This window comes from Nicotiana sylvestris, chromosome 12, assembly GCF_000393655.2.
Source record: "Nicotiana sylvestris chromosome 12, ASM39365v2, whole genome shotgun sequence".
Classification (NCBI taxonomy): Eukaryota; Viridiplantae; Streptophyta; class Magnoliopsida; order Solanales; family Solanaceae; genus Nicotiana; species Nicotiana sylvestris.
In genome coordinates, this window is record NC_091068.1 from 4,787,135 (window position 1) to 4,811,658 (window position 24,524).

The window sequence follows — 24,524 nt, forward strand, 5'->3', positions numbered from 1 at the left end:
ATATTGTTGTTGAGGTGCTTAAGGCCTGTATTGATTCTGAGTACCTTGGTTTCCACCCCAAGAGAAGTTTGGGTGGTTCCTCCAGTTGGGATTGTAAGTATTTCCATATTGGTTTGTTTGGCCCCTATTTGAATTACCCACAAAGCAGACAAATTATGGGTTAGCGGGGCATATGTCGCTCGTGTGACCCTCTCCACATATTTCACAAAACACTTGAACCTGTTGTACCTGTTGTGCTTGTTGCTTGTTGATAATCAAGGTCATCCGATTGACTTGGTTGGTCAGTGTAGAAATCTGCGCTGATAATGCTGAGATGACATCTAACTCAAGAACTCCTACAGACTTTTGCACAGTGTGTATGCCCATCTCTCCTTGCCAATCCAGATTGCTTTTGGAGAATTTGTTCAATAATGCATATATCTCATCAAAGATTTTCTCCAACACTTGACCTCCAGCTGCAGCATCTACCACAATCTTTGTTTCAAGATGTAAACCTTCTATGAAAGTGTGAGCTAATACTTCTCTTATCTGATTGTGATGAAGACAGTCTCTGATTAGCCCCTTGAACCTCTCCCAAGCTGAGTATAAAGACTCTCCCGCTTTCTGTTTGAAGGCAACTATCTCACTTCTGATCTTTGCAGTTTTGCCTGAAGGGAAGAACCTTGTCAGAAATTTCCTTGCCAAATCATTCCATGAGGTAATAGAATTAGCTGGTTCTGCCTTCAGCCATTGTTTTTCTTCTCCCAACAGTGAGAATGGAAAATGTGTGAGCCTCACATAGTCTGGAGTGACTCCGTTAGTGATATAAGTGTCACTAATCTCCAAGAAGTTCAGGATATGTTGTTGTGGATCCTCGTGTGGAAGACCCATAAATTGCCCATTTGCATGAAGTAGTTGGATCATGTTTTGTTTAAGCTCAAAGTACCCAATGATCCTGGGCTTCACAATACTGGAGGTGACATTAGCAATGCTGGGCATCGCCACCTCTTGAACAGCCATGTGATGCTCCTCTGCCATGTCCACAGGAAATTGAATAAGTGCTTGAATATTATTCGTGCCCCTTGCTTCCCTCAACCTCCTGTGAAATGTTCTCTCAGGTTCAGGGTCAAAGCCTTGAAGTCGGTCCTGGCTTCTAACCCTACGCATTCAACCAAATTTCCTCAGATCCGAGCAACAGTCAAGTAACGTTAGACTCGACGAAATAACCAATTAAAGTAAAAACTAGAAAGTACTTAATATTCAAGTCCCCAGCAACGGCGCCAAAAATTTGTTGCTCCCTAATAAAATAATAAATCGAGTGTCGAACCCACAGAGACTTATATCAACTACTCACTAACACACCATTATTATTATTACATCAAGCTAAATTTGAGTTCAAGAGTTTAATTATGCTAAACTACAATTCTAAGTAATAACTAAATTATCAAGCAGTAGAAGGATTGTTATGTATTCAATAGAGACAACTATTCCAGGGTTGTGATCGATTCACCAATCCTATTGTGTTCTAGTTAACTCTTCCTCTCATACAATTCACTCATGGTTACTAATTAATCGATAATTTCTCTCATAGCCTTCTCCCGAAGTACTACTCGCCTATTCAAAATAGATTAACGCCTATATTCCAATGGAATCAATCTATTAAGAACGCATTAAGATTACAATATTTAATTAAGCACAGTGACTAGGTATATTCCTATCTTAACCACAAATCCGCCCCCCTCCCCCCTAAGGGTTAAGATCATGCTCTCTTCAATTCTTCTCTAATCTAAACACGGTTTTCCCAAGCATAGCATAGATAGTAAATACAACCTAACTGTTGGCCAGAAAATTAAGCAATTAATCACAGAATTGAAAAAACAACCATATATTAGTGAATTATAATCGAGGTTAAGTCAACATTAAACAACAATATTCATAGCTAAATCACAACCCCAGAAGGATGGGTTTTTAGCCACTCATAATACTAGAAAACAATTGCATAAGGTTTGAATAATTGAAAATACTAGAAAAGATGAAGAAATCTGAGATGTTCTTGCTCCCGATGTTTCTTGTGTGTATTTTTCCTCCAAAGTGGCGTCTCCAGGTCTAAGCTCTGTCAAAAGTCCTCAAAATAGCATTTTATATGTATTTATACCAAGTAGGGTCGGGCCTAAACGAAACACCCTTTCATGAGCGAAATAGGACTTTGGCTCTGTGAAATTTGTACAGGCGCGCCGCACCCTGCACCGCACTAGTGGAGATTATCGCAGCCTTGCATTTTTCTTGTCATGCCAGTTTTTACACTGTTTCGCCGCAACCTGCGGCATTCCATGCAGCACGGTAGTGAGAATTTGTGAAAATACAAACATGAAAGTTGTAGCCCTTTCAATTAGCTTTCTAACGATATATTGTGAAGCCCAAACGGAGTTCTGAGCAAAACGTTATGTGCATTTTTCTAGACAATACACCGTATGCCCGCTCGATTCTTCATTTCGTTCTTAACTATCATCCATTGATCTCCGAACACGATCCCGGCTTAATCCTTGGGCTTTTACTCAGACTCCAAAGCTCCAAATTACTTGAGTTCATTCCATAACGCCTACATAGATCGGAATCACTCCTACAAGGCATAAAACACATATTTAGTGCAAAACACTAGTGATTAAAGCTCAAACTCAATTAAAGTGCAGTAAATTAGAGTGTAATAAGCGACTAAAATACGCAATTATAGCATATTATCAGATACATTTGAGACAGGGGAGAAGTAACATAGACTTCAAAACTTTCAAACAAGTAGTATTGACACAGAGCTCAAAAAATCACCACCGATCCAATTGGTTGTGGACTTATGTTGTAACAATACTTCTAGTTGTGATAAGCAGAGAAATTTGGAGGAATGAGTAAACTTATAGCAGCTCTATGAAGTACATACATAACCAAAAAAAGATAAAGAAAGAGGAAATGCAGGAAACTCAGGGAATACTCAAAATGATGATACTGATAATGCTAATTGGTTACCTAATGGTAGAGGAAGAAGCAAACAAAGAGGAAGAGGGAAAAGAGTCATAGAGAAGAACACTCCTGTTCCACAGAGCAAAGGAGCTAAAATAAGGATTTCAAACCTATAGTTTTTCATGATTAGTGCAATTTTCTAGAATATTAGAGGGGTAAGGTCCAAAAAGGCTATTCACATATTAAAAAGATTGATCAGCATCAATAAAAATGACTTTGTTACTATCTTTGAACCTTTCATTAATAGTGGAAAGATTGAGAGCTACAAAAATTTCTTGGGCTTTCAACACTGCCTAGCAAATACCAATGGCCAAATATGGTTTTCTGGAATTGTCAGGCGGACATAGCTGCAAACGAGGATCAACAACTCACTTTACGTATCAAAGACAAAGATAGGAGCGATATCCATATTACTGCAGTATATGCCAAGTGTACTGCCAGAGAGAGAAAGGATTTTTGGGCTAATATTGAAGACATTAGCAATGACATTGCTGGCCCATGGTGCATTGGAGGAGATTTTAATGTAATCATGGACTCAGAAGAGAAGCTGGGGGGCAGACCTCATCGAGCTCATAGAAGCGTTGATTTCACTGCTACTATGGAATATTGTGGTCTTGTGGACTTAGGCTATTTTGGACCTAGGTTTACTTGGTGCAACAATCGAAGAACCAACAAAAGAATTTGGAAAAGGCTCGATAGTATTATAGTTAATGATGAATGGACGCAAAAGTTTCAAAACAATTATATTACGCATTTAGTAAGGACTGGATCGGATCATCGATCTCTCTTTATGAAACGTCACAGTGAGCAGCAGGAAGTGATTAAATACTTCATGTTCCTTAATATCTGGGTGCAACAACCAGATTTTTTAGAGGTAGTCCAGAATAATTGAAGCACACAGGTCACAGGTAATGCTATGTGGAGATTGAAATGCAAACTATAGTCCCTTAGTAAAAGGCTAGGACAGCGGTCCAGGGAAAGCTTAGGAGACATCTACAACTAGTTCAACAATTAGGAAGCAAAAGTGCAACAACTTGAAGAACTCGACCTTCATATAAACACTGAAAACAGTAGGAAAGAATTAAATAAAGCTCATGCGGAGTACGTTAAATGGCTTGGAGTACAGGAAAGAAATTTTAAGGCAAAAATCACATATAAAATGGTTCCAGGAAGGAGACTACAACACTATATATTTTCACAGTATGCTTAGGGAAAAAAGAAGAAGATTGCAAAGGCTACCATAAAACATTTTGAAAGTCTTTTTGGCATGGAGGATCCAGTCATGAATGATCAACTCCTAGAATGCATTTCGGCTGAGGAGAATGAGTCCTTGATTGCTAATCCATCAATGAGTGACATCAAAGATGTTGTGTTCAGTCTGAATGCCAATAGTGCAGTTGGTACAGATGGCTTCAATGGGGTTTTCTTTCAAAGTTGTTGGGAGATTATCAAAGAAGACATCATAGCCTTTGTTCGGGAAGTTTTTAACGGCAAAAAGCTTACTAAGTTCTACTCTCATTCATGTTTGGTTCTTATACCAAAAGTGGAGTCTCCAACCAACTTCTCTAAACTTAGGCACATTAGTCTGACGAATTGCACAACCAAAATCATCTCTAAGGTGTTGGCAACCAGACTAAATCGTTTCCTTCTAAGGATTATATCAAACATTCAGAATGGTTTTATGAAGGGCAGACTCATAACAGAGAACATCATGCTTGCTGAAGAAATCATACAAGGTATTGGCAAGGAAAACAGAGGGGGAAATATTATCATAAAGCTAGACATAGCCAAGGCTTACGACAGATTATCTTGGTTATTCTTAGCCTCAATGCTGAGAAGGTTTGGTTTTGCGGAACAATGGATTGATATTATATGGAGATTGATATCGGATGTGTGGTACTCTATAGTGATCAATGGCTCCAGGAAGAGCTTATTTACCTCTTCACAAGGACTTAAACAAGGAGACCCTTTATATCTCTCATTGTTTATCATTACGGTAGAAATGTTAACTAGGTCTCTCAACAAGCTTCTTTCCAATCCTGATTTTACTCCTTTTTACATGAACCAAAGGGGCCCAAAAATCAATCACTTTGCCTATGCGGATGATATAGTAATCTTTAGTAGGGGTAATAGTAAGTCTATAAGACTGATCATGAAGCAAATTAGCAAATATGAGAAAGCTTCCGGGCAAAAAGTAAACAAAGAAAAGAGCTTCGTTCTCAATGACCCTAAAGCAAGAGCCCACGGAATCAATAGAATGAGGGAAGCTACTGGATTCATGAATAAATATTTTCCCTTCAACTACCTTGGTTGCCTATTATATGTAGGGAGAAAGAAACTTTCCTACTTCGATCCTATGGTGGACAAAATTGCTAAGAGATTGAATGGGTAGCAAGGTAGGCTTTTGACTTCTACCTTTGACTTGTGGGGGACGTATGGTCCTCATAAAAAGTGTTCTCCAATCCCTTCCGATTTATACTCTATCTACTATGAGTCCCCCAAAGGACACTTAAAAATTGATTGAAATGTATTTTGCTAACTTTTTCTGGGGTTCTGCAGGTGATATGAGAAAGTATCATTGGAGCTCTTAGAGAAATCTTTGCTTCTCTAAGGATGAGGGAGGAATTGGTGTTAGATCCATGGAAGACATCAGCAATACTCTTTCCATGAAAAGATGGTGGAGATTTAGAACTGTAGATTCCTTAAGGTCATCTTACCTTAGAGCTAAATATTGCATCAAATCACATCCAATGGCTAAGAAATGGACATCGGGAAATTCGCATGCATGGAAACATATGACTCAAATAAGGAGCAAAGTGGAAAGTTGTATATATTGGAAAGTTAACAAAGGCACTTGTAGCTTTTGGTGAAATAACTGGTCGGGAGGTGCTCTAGCAGATCTATTTCCCCATAGGAGAAAGAGCAAGAACACCATTGTGAGGGAATTCATTACAGAGGAGGGTTGGGATATGACGAAGTTGACTATGATGACCACACAGCTCTACTAATTAGAGACATTGCTCTAGGATATTCTAACAAGGATGACTATGCCATTTGGGATATTAAATCTAGCGGTCACTACACTAACAAGAGTGCTTGGCAGAATATTAGAAGCAGGAAGTAGAAGAATGAAGCTTTAAACAAGATTTGGCTTAATTGCATACCTTTCAAAATCTCTTTCCTTTCTTGGAGATTGTACCTTGGTAAGCTTCCTTTTGATGAAATTATTGCTAAATTTGGTAATAAAATTGTTTCTAGATACAGGTATTGTCAGACTCCTTAAGAGGACACCATTCAACATGTCTTCATTGAGGGGGATGCAGCCAAATTTCTCTGGAATAGATTCAGAGCTCCTATGGGCATCAAATATGAAACCTGGCCAGTTAGAAGAGTTCTCAAAAATTGGTGGGACGAGAATCCTAAGAACAATATCCACAAGTTCACTCTTCTAGCAGAACCATTAGGTATAACTGGGAAATATGAAAAAGTTGGACTGCATGTAGATATGGCGGGCAAAAGAATTTTCAACCGAGGAAAATGGAGCATCAAGTAATGTGGACTATCCAAGCAGCTTTAAGTATGGCCTTCCCCAAATACAAAGTTACATGTCCATAGTCTATGTTCTGTGAAAAGGTAGAGCTTTGGAACCCCACTCCAATAGTGCATCAAGTAACATGGCAAAAACCCCCAGTGAAAGGATTAAAATCAATACTGATGGAAGTTATTTAAAAGAAACGGGAAGAGCTGGAATCGGAGGCATTGTTAGAAATGAAGAAGGTGATCTAACAATGGAATTCTCCTTGCCAATTCAAAGCAACACCAACAATAGCACTGAAGCAATGGCCGCTAAAGTAGGAGTTCAATGATGTATACAACAGGGGTATAATGACTTCTATCTGGAGAGTGGAGATTGACTAGCAAATAGTAGCCAATATGCTCATTGCCAAAAAACATCGACAACCTTCATTTAAAAGGCCTGATTGAAGATATGACTAGGATCAGGAACCATGTTGAAGTTAACATTGCACACTGCTTCAGAGAAGAAAACTAAGTGGCTGATACTTTCGCAAAAAAATGCAGCAAAAAATGGGATCAGTGGCTATTACTATACTTTCCAGCAGCTCCCAGGAAATGCTAAAGGACCTTTCCAGCTGGATAAATGGCAACTACCTTATTTTAGAATTAGGTACGATAAAGCCAATTTTTTTGTGAGTTGATGTACATTCTTTTATAGATATGAGAGGTAGATATATTTTCATTACCTTGCCTTTCATATCGTTTTCTCAGAAGGTAAGGTCCATGTCCCCCTCCATTGTATGTAATCTTTTTTTTGTGGGAATAGATATAGTAGGGGTCTCACCAAACCTCCCAACACTCCAGGTGATGAAAACCTGGGTGATTGTCTTTAATAAAATAAAAATATTTACTTTTTCATTTTTACTTGTCCACTATATTAAATTAAGAGAAAAATAATCTTTTTTTTCTGTTTTACCATAATCATTAGCTACTCATTTTCCAAGACTTTTGAAAATATTATCATTATTATGGGAAAAATTGTAAAATACATACTTCATTTATATTTTTCTTGAAGGGAGTGCAAAGTCAAAAGTGGATAGCTAACAATAAAAGGACGGAGTATATCCTTTCTCCTCCTCTTCTTCCTTCTTTTTTGGAGGGTAAAATTATTTTTACTGTATCAAATTATTTTATTTTATCCTGTGTATAATTTGATTTATACATACCGTTAAACAAATTGTCTCATTTTTAGCTCTTGGTCTTAATGGAGCTCCAAACCAATCTATAATGGAGGGTCATTTGGACCTCTGTATAATTTGATTTATACATACCTCTTCGTCATGACCGTTTCTCGTTGTTTGTAGCACACGATATGTTGAAAATTATCTAAATTCCTATTTTATGGCCCAAAAACGTCAAAAAATGTGGAACAATCATGAAAAAACCATGTCTATTATTCATTAGGTCGTTTCTGATTGATCCGCAAAATTTAGGCAATTCAAAGTCCATCGCCTGAATTCATGAAGATGGCTTGGACATTAGCACACAAAATGTTAGAAATTAAATTCCTATTTTATGGACCTAAAATGCCAAAAAGTAAGGAATTGGTCATGAAAAAATCATGTCAATTATTTATTAGGTTGTTTCTGATGGGCCCATAATTTTTTAGGCGATTCAGAACCCATCGTCCGAATTCATGAATATAGCGTGGACGTTAGCACACAAAATATCGAAAATCATCCTAACTTCCTATTTTATGACCCTAAAACGCCAAAAAAGAAAGAATTGTTATGGTGAAGCTAAGATTATTATTCATTATATCGTTTTTATGGTCCCACAAAATATTAGGTGATTCGAAGTTCGACGTCCGAATTCATGAAGATGGCGTGGACATTAGCACACAAAATATTGAAAATGGTCCTGAATTCCTATTTTATGGTCCTTAAATGCAAAAGAAGAAAAAAACGAGAAACAATCACGGCGAATCAATTATTATTGTTTACTAGGTCGTTTCTAATGGCCTCCCAAAATTAGGCGATTCAGAGCCCGTTGCCCGAATTCATAAAGATGGCATGGATATTAGCGGATGAAAATCAAAAACCATCCTGAATTCCTGTTTTATGGCCCTAAAACACTAAAAATGAGGAATATTCATGGTGAAGCAATGACTATTATTCATTGGGTAGTTTCTAATGGCCCCACAAAATTTTAGGCGCTTCGGAGCCATTTCAACCAAATTCATGAATATGTTATGGACATATTAGCACATCGAAAATTGAAAATCATCCTAAATTCATGTTTTATGGCCTTAAAACACCAAAAGACGATGAACTAGAATTGTGGCATGGTCGAACGCAGAGTGGGTTCAATTGCTTTTCAGGTCTAAGAAACTAACAACGAATTGATGGTCCACTAATCTTAAGATACGGAGACTGTTCATTCGGTCTCCTGATCGTCCCATCTATAAAACCAAACTTCTTCCTTGCCCAAAAGGCAGCCCTCATGGACCTAGTCCACCCATCATAATTTTCTCCCTTCAATTGTATATGTGGTATCAATATCCCAGGATTGTCACAATGTCACTAGATATTATATCGCATGGAGAGATTGTCTTCCCTTAGCTAGTCCCATCGCCAATATTACTCCTGTCGGCAACGCCGCTTTCTTTATCAATGTCTCCGACCATAAGTATATCAATTAAAGGGCTCTGATATTATGCCAAAATGTGGACTGAGTTTCGAAGAGAGAAAGGGAAAACTTGCCTCTTCTATTGATATCAAAGAGAATATATATACAAGTTTGTCCAACTCTGATTAAGGAATTCATAAAAGCATGGTAAGAAGATCCTAATATAATACAAACTCTATAATACAATATATTTACCATATCTAATACTCCCTCCGCCTCATATTAACAGTTGTGGTTACTAAAAATAGTTATCACAAATTATTTATCATTTTAGAAGTTCAAGACAAAATTAATTATTTTTTTCCTTTTTTTACCCTTAGTAATAATTGTTCTTGAAGATGGAGATAACACATAAATAGAATAAATATTCAATGAAGAGAGATTATATCTTAAGACATAAATAAGGATAAAATAGTTCCAATCCCTTTTCTAATTAATATTTTTTAAGGAACGTGTAAAAAAGAAACATGACACATAATATGAGACCGAGAGAGTAATATTTACATGCCTATTCACATGCCTAATAGTAAACAACAGCCAATTGCATTTGGCTTTCCCTGATTGCATGATGCATGATGATCACTAAAATCTAATACTCCCTCTGGTCCACGATAAGTGATTTTTTGAATTTTTTTTTGGTCCAAAATAAGTAATTTTTTGGGTTGTTTTTGTGGTCCAAAATAAGTAATTTTTCCATATTTCAAGAATGAATTAATTATTTTTTTTCCTACATTGCCCTTGGAGTAAATATTGTTGGAGTATGTGTTAGGAGTGTTTATGTGAAGAGATAATAAAGATTAATATGGTCAATTTCATTGTTAATTAATGTTAAAAGGTGAATTTCTTAATATGTGTGAAAACACCCAAAAATTACTTATTTTGAACCGGAAGGAGTATGATTTGTTTTAGTAATGAATTCTTTTTTACTAGTAATAATATTATAACAGAGGGATATGTTGGACACTTATTATTTTTATGTCCTTTTGTCCTCCAAGTAAGGCTGCTTGGTGGGTCGGGCCTGAACCGGACCGGGCCCGCGGTCCTAACGGACCTGGTGGGCCTGGTGGGCCGGTCCTGGTGGTCCTGAGAAGCCCGTGACGGGCCGGTCTTGTAGTTTTAGTCCACGAGCCCGGGACCGTCAGACGGGCCTGGGCCGGTCCTGGCGGGCCCAACGGCTATTTTTTTTAAAAAAAAATTAAAATTCTCCAACGGCCATATTTAAAATCTAGCCGTTTGGGCTGAAAATATGACCGTTTTTAAGTTTAAAAAATGGCCATTTGGCCCCCAAACTTTATATAATTACACTTTTCCCCATTTCTCAACTATAAATACCCCCTCATTCTTTCATTTTTATTCACCAATTCATCAATATCTCTCAATCTCTCTACTACAATTACTTAATTTATTGTTGAAATTTCGTGAAAAATTGTGAAGTTGTTGAATTGAAGTTTTCAAGTGTTCAACGATTTTCAATTTTCAAGAAGTTGTTCGGCAATCCGGTAAACTCGTTTCAACTCTTACGTTTTTAGAATATATTTTTGTGTGGTTTAGTTTGCATAATTATAATTAATATGGCATTTACTTTGAAAAAAATGTTTGGTAAAGGAAAAGATAAAACCGGTGAAAGTAGTGGCCAACCAACTACCCTTCCCCCGGCTCCCCGACCTAGAAAAGATAAGCAAGTTGAAAGTAGTCGCCAACCTAGACGTCCTCCTCCTTCCGTAATTCTTGATAGTGATCACCCTTGTTTTCAATTTACCGATAGTGAATTTTACCATAATGTTGCACCAGGTGAAAGATTAGATGATGAAATTATGAATGCTCTTTATCCTAATGAAACCATCTTAGAAAATAATGAGGAAAATGAGGATGATGATGAAACCCAAGCACCGGATTTAGATGATACACCTACTAGTCCTCTTAATAACCCAACTGATGCACCGGTCGACCCACCTGTAGAAACTCCTACTTTTAATAGAGAACCTGCTAAACGCCTAGAAACATCATTAGTTTGGAATTTTTTTACTCAAGTAAGAGAACAAAATAAGGCTAAGTGTAAAACTTGTGGGAAATTAATGGTGCATAAATATACTGGAGACCGTAGCGGCACGGGTAGTTTGACTAGGCACATAAAAACACACCCTAGAGATAAGGCTAGATTTTTTCAAATGAAAGCGCAACTAGAGGGGACAAGTGTAGATTCTGCGGTTAACCCTAGTACAGGTTCAAATCTAGTTCAACCAGGAATTAACACTGTCACCGGAGGTATTTTATATTACGATCCAAATAGAGATCGTGAAGAATTAGCAAAGATGATTACTGTTATGTGCTTACCTTATACTTTTGCATCTAATCCTAATTGGGTTCATTATATTAGAAGAGTTTTTAATCCTACTTATAAAGGTTGGCCTCGCGCAACAGTTAAGAGTGATATTTATAAATTCAAACATGAATATGAACAATATTTGCGGTATTTATTTACTCATATACCTAATCGGATTTCTATTACTACTGATATTGGTAGAAGTGGTAATGATTGTGATTATCTAACTGTTACAAGTCATTGGATAGATGAGGAATGGATAATGCAAAAACGCATAATTGCATATAGAATAATTAATTCGCGTCACACAGGTAAGTTTATAGCTAACACTGTTGCAGATATTTGTAGATATTTTTGCTTTAGCGATAAAATAATGGCAATTTCAATGGATAATGCTTCTAGTAACACTAGTGCTATAGGCATGCTTACAACAACACTAAATCCTGCATTTACTAATATTTTCCATGTTAGATGTATTTGTCATATTTATCATTTAATTGTCGGTGATGGTATGCGAATATTAAACATAGAAATTGAAAAGGTTAGAATGACTCTTAATTGGCTTTTTTATTCAAACCGTAGAAGTAGACTTAGAGAGTATTTTAAAAAATGTGATGAATATGGCCTTAGAGAAAGAAAGGTTCCTAAACCTTGCCCGACTAGATGGAATTGTATGTACGAAAGTTTAGTAGTAGCATATGAATATAGAAACCCAATTAATGCAACGTTTAATTCTCGGGTAGGTGGTGAGGATGATGATGAAATGCTTACTACTCAAGATTGGACGAATGTTAAAATTCTTTTAGATTTTTTAGAACATTTTCAAATTGCTACAAATGCATTTTCTGGGCAATATTATCCTACTATTTCAAACTGTTTAGTTTATATTGCAGCACTATCTGATTTGTTTGTTGAATTTGGTGAGGGTGGGGACATTTATGAACTTGCTATAAATGAAATGAAACAAAAGTTTAAAAAATATTTTTTTCCTATCCCTCCTATTTATGGTCTTGCTGCAATGCTAAATCCTACAATGAAATTGGGAGGTCCTCATTTTTGGTATTCAAATATTTATAAGGCTTTAGATCTTTCAAATGAGGAAATTGCTACACTTGCAGATGCAAAAGCTTCAATTAAAATTAATGCTCAAACAGTTTATAATGCTTATCAACTTGCCTTAGAGCATGCTAGGCCAACTATTCCAACCCCTACTTCGTCTAGCTCACAATCGTCTAAAAGAGTTGCGGGCTTAAAAGCTCTTAAATCTTGGACGGAGTTCAGGGGGTCTCAAGGTGAAAATTATGATGAAACTTCACATCTAAATGAGCTTCAAGTTTATTTGTCTCAGGGACTTGAAAAGGAGAATCCAGACGGCTCTTTTGATCTTTTGGAATGGTGGAAGGCAAGGGAAAAACATTTTCCTGTTCTTGCAAGGATGGCTCGGGATATTTTATCAATTCAAGCTTCAACTGTTGCATCAGAGAGCGCTTTCAGTCAAGCAAGACTGCAAATAGGTGATCATAGAGCGTCTATGAGGGATAGCTTGGAAAAATCAGTACTGTTTAGAGATTGGATCCGCTCGGAAAGAAGAAACTTTGGAATTGCAGAAGCACAACCGGCGATAGATGAAGCTTATGAAGAAATGATAGCGGAACTTGCGGAGGATTCGGCTTCGCCTGGAAGTGGTGATGAACAAGCTTCTTTTCCACCACCACCAACGCAACCTCCTCCGAACCTTGAAGGATTTATGATATTTGTTAGAGATAATACATAGACTAATATGTAACTTGTATTTTGGCACATCTTCCTTAGTTTTTTTTCCTTCTAATGGTGGTATTAGTACCTTATTGTGCTCATTCCATTGGGGGAAGGATGACTAAGAAAGATATGTCATTTTTGGTAATAAAATTTATTGCTTCTACCCTTGAATATCTTTTCGCAATATTTCTTTGTCTTTACTTAGAATTATTTATAAGCTACAATATATACATAAGATACAATATATATACTACAAGACAATATATTATGCGAATATATATACATAAGATACAATATATATACTACAAGACAATATATTATGCGAATATATATACATAATATACAATATATATACTACAAGAAAATATATAAGAGAATATATATACATAAGATACAATATATATACTACAAGACAATATATTATGCGAATATATATACATAAGATACAATATATATACTACAAGAAAATATATTAGAGAATATATATACATAAGATACAATATATATACTACAAGACAATATATTATGCGAATATATATACATAAGATACAATATATATACTACAAGAAAATATATTATGCGAATATATATACATAAGATACAATATATATACTACAAGAAAATATATAAGAGAATATATATACATAAGATACAATATAATATACTACAAGAAAATATATTATGCTACAATATATACATAATATACAATATATATACTACAAGAAAATATATAAGAGAATATATATACATAAGATACAATATAATATACTACAAGAAAATATATTATGCGAATATATATACATAAGATACAATATATATACTACAAGAAAATATATAAGAGAATATATATACATAAGATACAATATATATACTACAAGAAAATATATTATGCGAATATATATACATAAGATACAATATATATACTACAAGAAAATATATAAGAGAATATATATACATAAGATACAATATATATACTACAAGACAATATATTATGCGAATATATATACATAAGATACAATATATATACTACAAGAAAATATATAAGAGAATATATATACATAAGATACAATATATATACTACAAGACAATATATTATGCATGACAATTTAGTGTTTTACTATTGTTTTGTTATTTTCTTTTTCGTCAAGCACTTTAATAATTAGATCTACATATATACTATATATATATATTTAATATATACATGATACTACAAGAAATTGCCTTAAAAAAAATAAAAATAAAAAACCCGCTAGGCCCGCGAAGCCCACGAGCTCGGCCCGTTAAGCACAGGACCATGTGGGCTTAGGCCCGTCACGGGCCGGTTCCACCCATTGAGCCCACGAGGCCCGGGACCGCCAGAGCCCAGGCCCACGAAGCCCAGACCCACAAAGCCCGACACGTTTGGCCCACGAAGGCCCGGGCCAGAATACAGCACTACCTCCAAGAGCATAAACCGGTCCAAATGAGCGAAATGGATATTTGTTATTCGTAAAAAGACGAAGCAAACAAATATACAGTGGTTAAGAACTTAAGATATATAACCCACCTCCCCACCCCCCACCCCCACACACACACTGAAATGAATATCCTCAGAAGACTTGCAACAATTCAAGAATCAATTCAAGCTTACTTCCTTGAACTTCTATGACGGACTTAATTTACGCAGTTGAGTGGCGCTTGTTCGCGTTAGGACGACTGGTTCTCGTAGTTGTATTGTCCTAACGCAACAACTCAAACAATGCTCCCAATCCTTTTCGAAGTCAATGCCCCCCCCCCCCCGGGCTCTAAACCAGTCTTTTTGGAGTTCCTTTTAATTTAACAACTTGTTTGGATGGTTGTTACCCATCGTTTTATAACGTATTGTGTTATATTGTATTGTATTGTATCGTTTTTATAAATACAACGTTTGGATAGATCGTATTGTTTGCTGCTGTTAAATAATATTTTACTGTTTGGTTTGACTGAATCATACTGTATTATAAGTCTGTAACAGATAAGTTTACTAAAATACCCTCAATTGTTTAAATATTAAATTTATCAATAATTACGCATAAATATAATTTAAGAAAATCTCTTTCTACTAATTTATCACCAAATATGTCTTATAAATAGATTACGCAGTTAAATTCATACAAATTCTAACAAAATTAGCAATTTTACGTAGGAATTGAAAGCGGCGGAAGTTCTAGAAAAAAAAAAGGGACGAAGACAAAGTAGAACCATGGAGTAATAAGATAGGGCATAATAGGAAAGAAAAATAGGAAACAATCCCACCATACCAAATCGGTTGTTTCAAAAAATAGGACTTTTCATTGTTCCGGAACAATGAATTTAATAATACAATACAACCAATTTTAATTAAACAATCAAAACAAACATTATTTTGAGATAACAATACAATACGATACAATGAGTAACAACCATCCAAACAAGCTGTAAAACTCAGTTCAATGCCAACGTCTATCTATCTTTTGCCACTGCAACTCCCAAGTCTTTATTCTTTTACCCATGTAGTGTGACATTTGTTTATAGCAGGATAAGTATATACTCCAAATATGTCACAAATATACTCAAGTTTATGAAGATATCATTTGAACTCATAGTGTTTTGTTATCACGATACATCACATTTTTTGCCTCCTTAAGAATAAGAATTGCGATGATCAAGTGGATCAGGTTGTAGTAGCCTCGTTCTATCATTGGGAATGAATAGCGTTATAGATATCAAATCCTAACAAAGTACTCCCTCTATTTTATTTATTTATATGACAATACGGAGTTTAAAAAAGAAAGACTTTTGGCACATACCTAAAGTAACCTTAAAACTTGTACTCTTAAACAACGATGATTTTTTAATGACTATAGGCACATTCATTAAGGGAAAAATGAGAAGTTAAAATAAAGGATTTTCAAATATAGTAAAGGTAACGTTTTTCTAAAACAAACTTAAAAGGAAAGAGGGTCATATAAAACCAGGAGTACAAGTCATTTATCAATCTTGATTATAAGACCGTATCTCATGTACAGCTAATCAAAGTAAAGTGATTCACTTTGCAGCTCAGTTGATAGACCTTTTCTTGACAACAACAAACAAAAAAGAGGAAAAAAGAGCGGCAGAAGTTTGTAGACAACAACAGTTCATTCAGTGACTGATCTGTACAGACTGCCTGCACTCGATGTAGTCGATTTGACCTATATAAAGTTGAATAATTTTTAAAAAAATATGTCTAAGCTAGCTTCAAACTGATTGCTAAGTAAAGGGTACAGAATATCGCACCTACTGATACCTTGACCTGCCTCAGAATACATGTTCCTTGAGCATCTACTCTACAGAAATGTGAATGTCCGTGCTGAATGATGGGCATATCATGGGCCAACTGGTTTTCTATCCCAAGCCTCCCTCGCTCCAACCAAATCCGGGCGGTATCTCTTAGCTAGAACTTCTACTTGTACGGCAAATGACTTATTTTCATGTTGACTTAGCTGACGAACCATTTGGTTCCATCTTTTTCGACACAACTCTCCACTTCTGTGGTCAAGAAGATTGTCCCAATCCACGTCCTCTATGCAGCTTGCATCCAGTTCAAAAAGGGCATCAATTAGGCGATAGTCATCAGTATCTGCCCATTCACCTGCAGCCACCATCGGTGATGTTAATTGTCTGTACCATTTGTTGCAGCAATTTAGAGCAATCCTGGTGGACAATTTGTCACTAATTTCACTCCAGCAAATATTATCCCGTAACATCCCATGCTTAGATTTCTTCTCTTCAAAAAGCTTCAGTTGCAGATTAGCGTTTAGCAAATCAAACAAAGTCTGGATCTCCTCCTGAGCCCAATTTCCTTTTTTGAGATTGTCCAGTTTTATCCTATGCCATGCATTTCCCACATGTACCCTATCTTTCTCAAGTTCATCAGCCAAGATCTTCCACTTGGGCCCATGTTCTCCATAGAACTTTCGTACCATCTCATACTTTTCTTCAGTCCATTTACCCTTCTCACCCATTCTAAACAAACGTTGTGCACGTTTATAAACTGCTATATAAGGCCTGTATGGTATAGCCTTCCCTATCTTTTTCCAGCAGCCCCTTAATTCAGGGATAGATTTAGAGTCCAACACTTTTGGCAACCCGTCTCTGCCCAAGTTATGTACCTCGATGTATCTATAAACAGCGTCTTTGACAATTTCATCTTCTTCTTTTGTGAACCATTTGCCGTACAGTAATTTTTCTTTATTAATTTCATGCTTCTCATCACTTGGATAACTGGATGGAGGGAAAACCTGTACCTCACCTGTAAATCTCACTCTTTTATCACTCTTTTCATGTGAAAGATCTTTACAATTGTGTCCTTGTCTTTTTCCTCTTTCTGATGTTAGCATCATCTATTTTGCTATCTTCTATCTCTTCTATGGTTGAAACATCACCTTGATTGACTCCAGTCACAATATCTACCCGTCCATCCTCTTTTTTCCTCTTTTCCTTTTTCCTTTTCTTCCTCTTCTCCTCGGCTATACCATTTCCACCAGAGCCCTCGCTGAGTGTCTCAACCACTTCACTGTCATGTGTATCACTTCCACTTTTATGAGCAATTGTTTTGGTGTCTACAAGTACATCATGCATTGTATCCTGCTCATTCTTTGATATATTTTTCTTCTTCACAATATTTTTGACAGCATCTTCGCTCCTATCTTTACTGAACTTCCCGGGCTGTTTTCTGTCACCTTTTTCTTTCTTTCTCTTGATGTCACGATCTTCACTTTCTCCGGGTGCTTTAGTTCCCATCTTTTCCTTATCCATTTCTTTCCTGGTCCCTGCAGAAGAGAGCTTCTCTTCCTTGAAACATAGATCACGCTCAACAGCTTTAACATCACCTTTTTTCACTTCACAACCATTAGGGGCAGCATTTTTTTTCCTTTTATTGGATTGCTTCTCCAACATCATGTGCACACCAACCTTCTCATCTCCTAGGACCATGCCTCTTTTGGACAATGTCACGTGTGCGTCTTCTTGCAATGCACCAAAATTGGCTTCTCTGCAAAAGGAGAAAGAGATAGAGAAAGAACGGTTAAGAGATTGAGTACACCGCAACCCCCTGATGAGATTACCAGAAGCCATGTAAAAACTATGACCTATCTACTTGTATTTTCTTTACTTTATTTTTATATTACCGACTTATTTCAAGAAATAGCTTTTACAAGATTACCCACATTAACCAACAAGCAGCTGAATGACTGAACTCTGTAGTCTCCAGTTTCTGGATTTCCAATTTTAAAGTTTCAAGTCGCGTAGAAGAGTCAATTAGATTCCGAACATAAAGCAAAGCCTAAAAGAAATGTTTGATCTAACATCTGTATAAATGAAAGACTGTTACAGCTCCCATATTACCATCGCAAATTAAAAGGCTACTCGGTTAAAGCATGGCACTAAAACTCCAAAGATTAAAAAACTATATCCCATCTTGAAGAGCAAAATAAAAATACCTAATCAATTCTAAGGACGAAGGCAAACCCTTCCTGCTCAAAATCAGTCTCTCAAATGAGACCTGCTGTATTTGTGCCTAACTTTCTATGAAACTAGCAAGAGTTAATACTGCTACTCCCTCTGGCTTTCTTCAGACCCATCAAAACAGAAAGAGAGTGAAATATCAAGCTAAGAGGAACAGTGTGAGCTACGACAACTATTACTACTACTATTGTGCCTCAATTTTAAGCTAGTTGAGTCTATTGTGCAAATTCATCAATATCTTAAATGCTTTGTTTGGGTCCATAACATTTCAATACTCCGGACCTGAGGATTATATAACACTAGGGATTCTCTAGTGGTTATATCACTAATATACGAAGAGTCTTCTAGTAAGCACTAATAATTTAGATAGTATCACCTATATGAATTTTCAACTTCCACTGTTTTCCATCTTTTTCTAGATTTGCTTGGACTTCGAGATTTCTAAATCTTTTGAGTCAACTTCTTTTCATGTGATTTTAGGTCTATTTCCTCATTTAGCTTGTTCAATCATCGTGTATTCACTTCTAAGAACTGGTGCATCTAGAAGCCTATGTAACACGTGGCAAGCGCCATTCTATCATGTTATCCTCTACATGTGATTTTAAGTCTATCTCTTCCTCGTTTAACTTCAATCATCATGTTTTCACATCTAGAAGCCGGTGCATCTGGAGGCCAATGTAACACGTGGACCATCTCAGACGACATTCTCTTATTGCACAGGAACGATGTGGCTTTACTTAACCAAAAAATAGGGGGGAGGGGGGGGGGGTTGATGGTATGAGTGCTTATTTCCCATTGACCCTTGAAAACCTCAATTCATATCAATCTGATGTCCAACACAATCAAAATCTTGCTAAAATCCTACAAGCTTAGCTTTCTTAAAGACAGAAAATTTAAAGCAAATAAACTTCACCACCCTATTAACCACCCCACAATTAGATACCCATCAGATCTAACACCTAATATATTTGATTTCTTTTTCCCTTCTAAAGATGGGCATCAAACTTTGTAAACAACATCAGTGGCGAAGCCACATGGTTATAAGAGTGGTCAGCTTGTCATCCTTCGTCGAAAAATTAAACTGTGTATATGTGTAAAATATTACGTTTTAGAGGTATATAATACATATTGAACATCCTTTGTCGGGTTCACTTCTTTCAGATTTGAATACTCTTGGGTAAATTCCTCGCTTCTCCACTGAACAACATAGCATTAGAAAGACCATCTTTTTTCCTTACCAGAACAAGCTGCAACAAACAGCAATATTATGTTACATTTCAAGACTCAAACTCACATTTAAAGAAAGAAAAAATACTCACCTTATATACCCAGAAACAGTAACCAATCAACTTCGTGAAGCCTAAAACTTCACCAAACTTAGGAGGCATTTGTTCAACACCACTTCTTGCAAAGAGCAAATTTCTAGTTGTTTTTTTAAAACTTTGTTTTTTTTTTAAGTTTATGAAATGTTATGCGAAAAATCTATCAATTTTTTGCAAGAACTTCCTCCAAAGGACACCTTAACATTCGGATAATAGCAAGTGAAAAAAAAAACTAAAAATCACCGGCTTCAAAAAAAAAAAAATTCAAAAGCTTAAAATGTTGAAGTCAAATTTGTGAAACCTGAATGTTCAAAGGCAATGGCGGGCAGCAATGAGAAACAGGCCAAGTGCGAGAGCTTGTGGACGGAATTCGAGCCCTAATTCAGTTTTCTCTCTTGATTCCCTTTAGGCCATAAATAATTGTGTTTGATTCATTTTATATTTGAGGTATTTGATTAGCAGGTAGTTTAAGGGAGAAAGAAACATTCTTTATGCATACTGAAAGTATATTCAAATGAAAATATATTACTATTCTTTTGTGATTTTCATATTCCGATACCATACAAGAAATTATATTACTCTCAATGTTTAAGGTTTGATATAATTACATTTAGTATATCTAATTACTAATTCTATACCATAAGTTGTTTTAACTGTACATTAATTGTACCTTATATCACTCCTAAATTAATGGTACCGTATATTCCTCCATATACCCCCACGACACACACACGATTCAAACCATTATTCCCTCTGCTAAAACCAGAAAAACAAATCCGCCTCTCGGGCATAGTATCAATCGCTCAGAACAGTATCAGCCCCTCGGGCTCACTCTCAGTACAGTATCAGCCCCTCGGGCTCACTCTCAATCACTTAGAACAGTATCAGCCCCTTGGGCTCACTCTCAGATCATAATGGGTACCCGCGCTCACTGTGGATGTGCAAACTCCGGAGGGGCCCCTTACGGCCCAAGCGCTATATCAATCCACCTCGTGGCATCATCACTCGGCACTCGGCCTCACATCACTCAAGCCACTTCATGGCATATAAAGTATCTTAGGCTCTCGGCCTCATATCACTCAGCATATCCTCACATATGGTCATCGGCCTCACTCAGTCCAAAAATCATCACAAGCCCCTTGGGCATTAGTAAAATAGTAGTTCTCAGCCCAAAACATGATGTAGAAATATCATTTAAGTTTCAAATCTGAGTAAAAGTGGCTGAGTTTGTAAAACAGTAGATATCAACAAGACTGAGTTCAAATAATAAGCCAAGCAGTGAGGGAAACAGTGATAAAAATCCCCGAAGGGTTCAAATAGTTGGCACGAAGCCCAAATATGGCAATCACCCTAAATCATAATGATAACAAATCAGTTCCAGTCAAATACGCGGTAAAATCACCAATCAGGACGGACCAAGTCACAATCCCCAGTAGTAAAAGACTCCACGCTCATCATCCAGCGCATATCTTGCCTCAATATAGCACTACGATGTGCAAACTGGGGTTTCAAACCCTCAGGACATCATTTACAACTATTACTCACCTCGAACCGGCTAATTCTCTAGCTCGCGATGCCTTTGCCCCTCGAATTGGCCTCCACGCGCGTCGAATCTATCCAAAATCAGAACGAATACGTCACAATATGCCAAGGGAACAAAGCCCAAGCGAAAACATTCAAAAAATATCAGAAATCCCGAAATTAGCAAAACCCGAGCCTCGGGCCCATGTCTCGAAATTGGGTAAAATTTACATTTTCAGAATCCTCATACCCTCACGAGTCTAACCATACCAAAATTATCCAATTCTGATATCATTTGGTCCTTCAAATCATCATTTTACATTTTTGAAAGGTTTCACAATTTTCTTCCTGAATTCCATCCCAAATCACGAAATAAATTGATGAATTTAGCGATAGATTCATGTATTCTAGGCAAATCTAAGTTAAAATCACTTACCCTGATGAATTTCTTGAAAAAACCTTCGAAAAATCGCCAAAAATCGAGCTCTCTAGGTCAAAATATCAAATAAAACCCAAAACCTCGTATTTATAGAGTACCCCTTAGATTTCAACCTCCGCGGTCTGCACAAACCAGTGTGGTCCGTACAAAAATGACCGCGGCCGCACAGCTTTCCTCTGCAGTGACAGGCTTTAGTATTTTGGTTTTGCTACAAATGTCCAAATTACAATATCTTTCCCTTTCTAGAAGCTAGACACGAAGGGCTACAACTTTCGTTTTTGAATCATCTCATAATTCCTTGTAAATCGAAAGATATGAGCTTCTGAAGTTGGACCGACGACCTGCGGATCTTCATGATCGCGGACCGCGGACCATTTTCCGCGCTCAACACTAAAACTTCTGCCCCTATCCATTTTCTAAGTTCAGGAATGTCCGGACTCGCTTAAAACTCACCCGAAACACACTCGAGGCCCTCAAACCTCAACCCAAACATACCAACACCTCCCATAACATCATTAACACCTTGTCGAGCTTTCGAATCACTCAAAAAAGAACATCAAAACACCAAATCAACTTCGAATTCAAGCTTAAGAACTTAGAAATTTCAAATTCCACAAACAATGCCGAAACATATCAAATCAGGTCCGATTGACCCCAAATTTTGCACACAAGTCATAAATGATATAATGGAGCTATTCCAACCTCTTGAGTCGTATTTTGATCTCGGTATCAAAAAGTCAATTCCTCGGTCAAATTTCCAAACTTCGGCTTCTCATTTTCGCCATTTCAAGCCTAATTAAACTACAAACTTCTAAAAAAAATTTCGGGCACGATCCTAAATCCAAAATTACCATACGAAGCTAACCAAATCATAAAAATTCCGATCCAAGATCATATACAAACAAGTCAAATATTGGTCAAACCTTTCAAATTTTAAGCTTTCAACTAAGACTGTTCTTCCAAATTAAATTCTGATTATCCTAAAATCCAACACCAACGATTTACATAAGTCATAATACACCACATGGGGCAAGTCATGCCCGAGAACTGGCGAGTAAAGTGCAAAAGCTCAAAACGACCGATCGGGTCGTTACATCATCCCCCACTTAAACATACGTTCGTCCGCGAACGTGCTCAGAGTTGTTCCAAAAGCTAAACAATCGCTGAATAACCTTACCATGCATATACCCGGGGGTGATCCCACATCACCCTATCTCACATAGGTCCGATAACACACAATAACTGAAATTTCACAACCCAATCTAACCCATAAGCCTTAGAACCATATTTCCACTTCTAAAATCATTCACAATATCAGAATCTCACATCTATGTTCAGAATAAGCCTGAACCAGCTGTAATCACCCATACTTGCAATCTTAGGTGCAATCACTTGATATACCACATGACTCAAACACTCGTAGTGATAACTTCTAATTACAGCAGCTGCACACAATAAACGAATACCGATAGAAAAACTCTTATCAACTAAAGTCTCACCCCAACACTTTCATATACTGCCAATGATCACTAAAACATGTGGTAAGCCATAACCATTTCCCTGAACAACCATTCAAGAAGTCACTCCTCCTTTGGCAAATACCACAGCAAATTTTTGAGCTGAAGCTCGATATTATCCTTTCAACATACTGAAATCAAATCCGTTTGCAGTAATTAAAGACCCCGACAGTGTCATCTAATCCAACACAACTACTCTTGTGACATTGACACCTCAATATAGACTAAAGCCACAATTTGTGCAATCCGTGCACCAATAAGCCACAATCCGAACCTACTCAATTCCTAAAAAATGACTCAAATGAAAGAGTTGTACCGCAAGCTCACTAGTACCACCACACATAATGCCGAGAACTCGTATCACATCATAAAAACAGAACACACAAATCTAACCCACAGGATCATACCTCCTCATAGCTTCGCTCCAACGCGCGACCTCATCCAAACACTGATCCACGGGAAAACACCTTAAGTCACTCTTCTCAAAATCGACAATGGTGCGCAATATGATGGCTAAAACCAAAGCAATCATCATAACCACCGCGAAGCAATTGATATAACGTTACACATACCCGAAGGGACACAACCGATACGCTACCCGCCGAGCAATACCCGATACTCTACCCGCTCGAATTCCACTAAGAGGACCCAATAACGCCGCACCACATGTGCCTATACCCAACAAACCTTAATGCCTCGCAACATGGAAAGATAACTCATAGATCCCCGTGATTACTAATAACTCAATAACAACCGAATCAACACATCTCTCACCATTGGCAACTCGAAGTCAACCAAACTGTCGTGATATAGAACACACACATCCATATAGGTCTACCAATGAACCACACATCAAGTCTAGTCACACACAACAAATAAATAATCCTCTGAAGGTTCACAACGACTGAATCATAGCACATACTACCCTCTGACCAACCTTAGCT

At 36.9% G+C, this 24,524-nt stretch overlaps 2 protein-coding genes and 1 non-coding gene across 6 annotated transcripts; 2 read left to right on the forward strand and 1 right to left on the reverse strand.

Annotated features, from left to right (window-relative positions):
- The first annotated feature begins 531 nt into the window (after window positions 1–531).
- Window positions 532–636, forward strand: LOC138884426 (small nucleolar RNA R71). Its single transcript, XR_011404620.1, has one exon. It is a non-coding gene; the product is annotated as a small nucleolar RNA R71 (small nucleolar RNA).
- A 2,671-nt stretch (window positions 637–3,307) lies between these two features.
- On the forward strand, window positions 3,308–3,883 carry LOC104227642 (uncharacterized). The gene has a single exon (XM_009779923.1). It carries the CDS (start codon window positions 3,308–3,310, stop codon window positions 3,881–3,883), a length of 576 nt encoding a protein of 191 aa, XP_009778225.1.
- A 12,409-nt stretch (window positions 3,884–16,292) lies between these two features.
- On the reverse strand, window positions 16,293–20,555 carry LOC104225334 (uncharacterized). Of its 4 annotated transcripts, none has more exons than XR_011404312.1 (3): window positions 20,405–20,555; window positions 16,553–18,308; window positions 16,293–16,467 (listed from the first exon to the last, which is right to left on the reverse strand). XR_011404312.1 is itself a non-coding variant. In XM_009777117.2 (3 exons), the coding sequence occupies exon 3, from the start codon at window positions 17,656–17,658 to the stop codon at window positions 16,642–16,644; it is 1,017 nt and encodes a 338-aa protein (XP_009775419.1). In that variant the 5' UTR covers window positions 17,659–18,308; window positions 19,887–20,028; window positions 20,405–20,555; the 3' UTR covers window positions 16,293–16,641. The 4 variants fall into 4 exon arrangements, 3 of the variants coding, with proteins under 3 accessions (XP_009775419.1, XP_070021196.1, XP_009775412.1); XM_009777117.2 differs by adding an exon at window positions 19,887–20,028 and having other exon boundaries at window positions 16,293–18,308; XM_070165095.1 differs by adding an exon at window positions 18,484–20,028 and having other exon boundaries at window positions 16,293–18,308.
- Between the last annotated feature and the right edge of the window lie 3,969 nt (window positions 20,556–24,524).

What these genes read in the sequence shown, in the direction of transcription:
- LOC104227642 (XM_009779923.1), top strand. Translation starts at nt 3,308, where the DNA reads ATGGTTTTCTGGAATTGTCAGGCGGACATAGCTGCAAACGAGGATCAA.
- LOC104225334 (XM_009777110.2), bottom strand. Translation starts at nt 17,658, where the DNA reads ATGATGCTAACATCAGAAAGAGGAAAAAGACAAGGACACAATTGTAAA.